We start from the raw sequence: 2,326 nt of genomic DNA, 5'->3' as shown, positions 1-2,326 counted from the left end.
GGGGCTCAGGGGCTGCGCATCGCACTTACCCAGTGACCACCGAGCGCCGGCCGTGTGCGCGAGGTCGGGGGCCGCTCTTTCCCAGAGTTCTGCTGGTTTTGGGGCCAGAGACGTAGCGCCTCGGCATCTTCTCTCTCCCGGCGCGGGCAACCAACAGTTCATTCATTCATTCAACCAGCCAAATTGATCGGAGGCCGGGCGCAAGGCAGGCGCTGTGCGGGCGCCGCGGGTTCCAGATGAGTCCTGCCCCTCGTGGAGCCCCCAGCCTCGGGAGGCGGGGCACCAGCGAAGATAACGCGTTGCCGTAACGCTTTTGTTGGCTTTGTAACAAAAATGTGTAGCGAGTGCTGTGGGAACATGGAAGGGGGATTTTAACCAGTCCCTGGGAACTGTGAAGGAAGTCTTTTAGGGCAGCTCACCAGTGCGAAAGCGTTCGTGAAGGCGGAGAAGAGAAACAAGGGCTAAGAAATCGGTGCAGAGGATGTTTGGGCACCGCGGAGAGTTCCGCCAGGCTGGAGCCTGGGAGGTGGGGAAGTAAGGGGGACCTGATCCCAAAGGCACGGGAGGGGGGGTCTGGGGGGGGCCATGATCTTGGCCTTCATGCTTTCTAGGAGCACAAGGGCAAAGCATCAGCGCAGCCTCTGAAGGGCACAGCTGTCCTAAATTCTAGTTACTGGGGATGTGGAGGTGCTGAATTGGTGTGTGCTGTAAGGCAGAGCTGCTAAAAAATTTTTTAAAAATCCTTATCTCCTTTTGGTCAGTGGACCGCTTTGACAGAGTGATAGTGTTAGAAACGAAATAACAAAAATAAAGATGACTCTATAGAGACTACAGCTAACAATAATTGCCAGCATCTATATAATACCTGCTAAGACTTTTCTGTGTATTTTTATAAGTAACTTACGAGCATAACAACCCTATGATGCAGGTGGAGTACTACATAGGCCCTGTTTGTAAATGAGTAAACAAGGCACAGAGAGAGGTTAGGTAACTTGCCCAGGGTGACCGAGCTGGAAATCAGAAGTCAGGTGTCCGTCAACCCAGGTCACCTCACCAGGTCACCATTATGCAAAACTGCCTTTCAGCAAGGTAGATAGACTGAGGCTTTTCTTTCTAACAACTTAAGTCTGAGCCAGTCTTTGAACCAAAGATGGTTATTAAAACAGAAGGGAGGATAGGTCAGAACTAGGTATGTTCCAACTGTTGTATTTGCAGTTGGAGAAGCAGTATAAAGTGCTGTGCTCAGGAGCCAGCCCGTCTGGGTTTAAATAAATCCCTGTTCTTTCATTTTATACCCAGGGCCCTAGGGGTAATTACTTCAGTCTCCTCATCTGTAAAATGTGGATAATATCTTGCTCATAAGGTAGTTGTGAAGATTAAATGAGTTAATCCATAGAAAATCCTTATTAGAACAGTGGCCTGGCCCATAGTAAGTGCATAATAACTACTTTTTTTTTATTATGTGTTGTTTTTATTATTATTATCTTTATTAGTTGTTTGCTGTTATCATCCATTTTTGGATTCATATTTCAGCACCTTTTTTGTTAAATTTAATTCGTTAGGACCTCAGGCACATTATAATCCTTGGCTCTTTTACCTTGTTTATTTAATGAATATAACAAACACCTGTAAACCCACTGCCCAACCTGAGAACTGAAACATTGACAGTAACTCTACATCTACTTGTTTTCCTCACCTACCCTCTAACTTCCTATCACCCACATTCGATGTAGCTACCATCCTGAATTTTATGTTTTCCCTTGACTTCTTCTTACAGCTTTATCAGCTATGAGTGTATGCCTAAACAACATTTATTTATTGTTTTTGAACTTCACAAAAAGGCTGTGATGCTGCATATAATCTTCAAGGACTTTTTGTTTCACTCAACATTCTATTATGAAGACTAATTCATATTGTGTGTACTTCTATTTCATTTTCACAAAGTGTAATACTACATTGTTGGAAATTCTGTAACTATCCCTTCTCCTGTCAGTAGGCATTTTCATTTATTCTCTGCGTTCTGCTCTTAGAAACAGTGGTATCAAGAACATTCTGGTATGTGTCATCTTTGTAGGCTTTGATGCTACCTAAAGTAGCATCAATAAACTTGAGTCTACTGGGAAAATTGAAGAATATAAGTATGAGAAGCATTTAAGGTTAAAATTTTTCAACCTTGGCACTATGGACATTTTGGGCCATTTAAGTGTTTGTTAAGGAAGCCCATTCTGTGCATTATAGGATATTAGCAGTATCCCTGGCCTCTATCCCACTAAATGTTAGTAGCACCTCTCCAAAAACCTCTCCAGACATTACTAAATGTGTCATT

General features: G+C 43.9%; 1 protein-coding gene and 1 long non-coding RNA gene across 2 annotated transcripts in view; both read left to right on the top strand.

Moving 5' to 3' along the window:
* Positions 1-326: 326 nt before the first annotated feature.
* The window catches only part of LOC102255039 (chromosome unknown open reading frame, human C4orf27), a 25,723-nt gene continuing 23,723 nt past the window's right edge, over positions 327-2,326 (top strand). The window contains exon 1 of the mRNA XM_005860785.2: positions 327-526. Within this exon, the coding sequence (XP_005860847.1) occupies positions 482-526 (45 nt within the window). The 5' untranslated portion in view covers positions 327-481. The remainder of the gene's footprint in view (positions 527-2,326) is intronic.
* LOC106725160 lies at positions 994-1,920 on the top strand. The gene is made up of 2 exons (XR_001361031.1): positions 994-1,089; positions 1,778-1,920. It is a non-coding gene; the product is annotated as an uncharacterized LOC106725160 (long non-coding RNA).

Source organism: Myotis brandtii, unplaced genomic scaffold, assembly GCF_000412655.1.
Source record: "Myotis brandtii unplaced genomic scaffold, ASM41265v1 scaffold14, whole genome shotgun sequence".
In the NCBI taxonomy this organism is placed as follows: Eukaryota; Metazoa; Chordata; class Mammalia; order Chiroptera; family Vespertilionidae; genus Myotis; species Myotis brandtii.
This window is presented reverse-complemented; position numbering and strand designations above follow the sequence as displayed.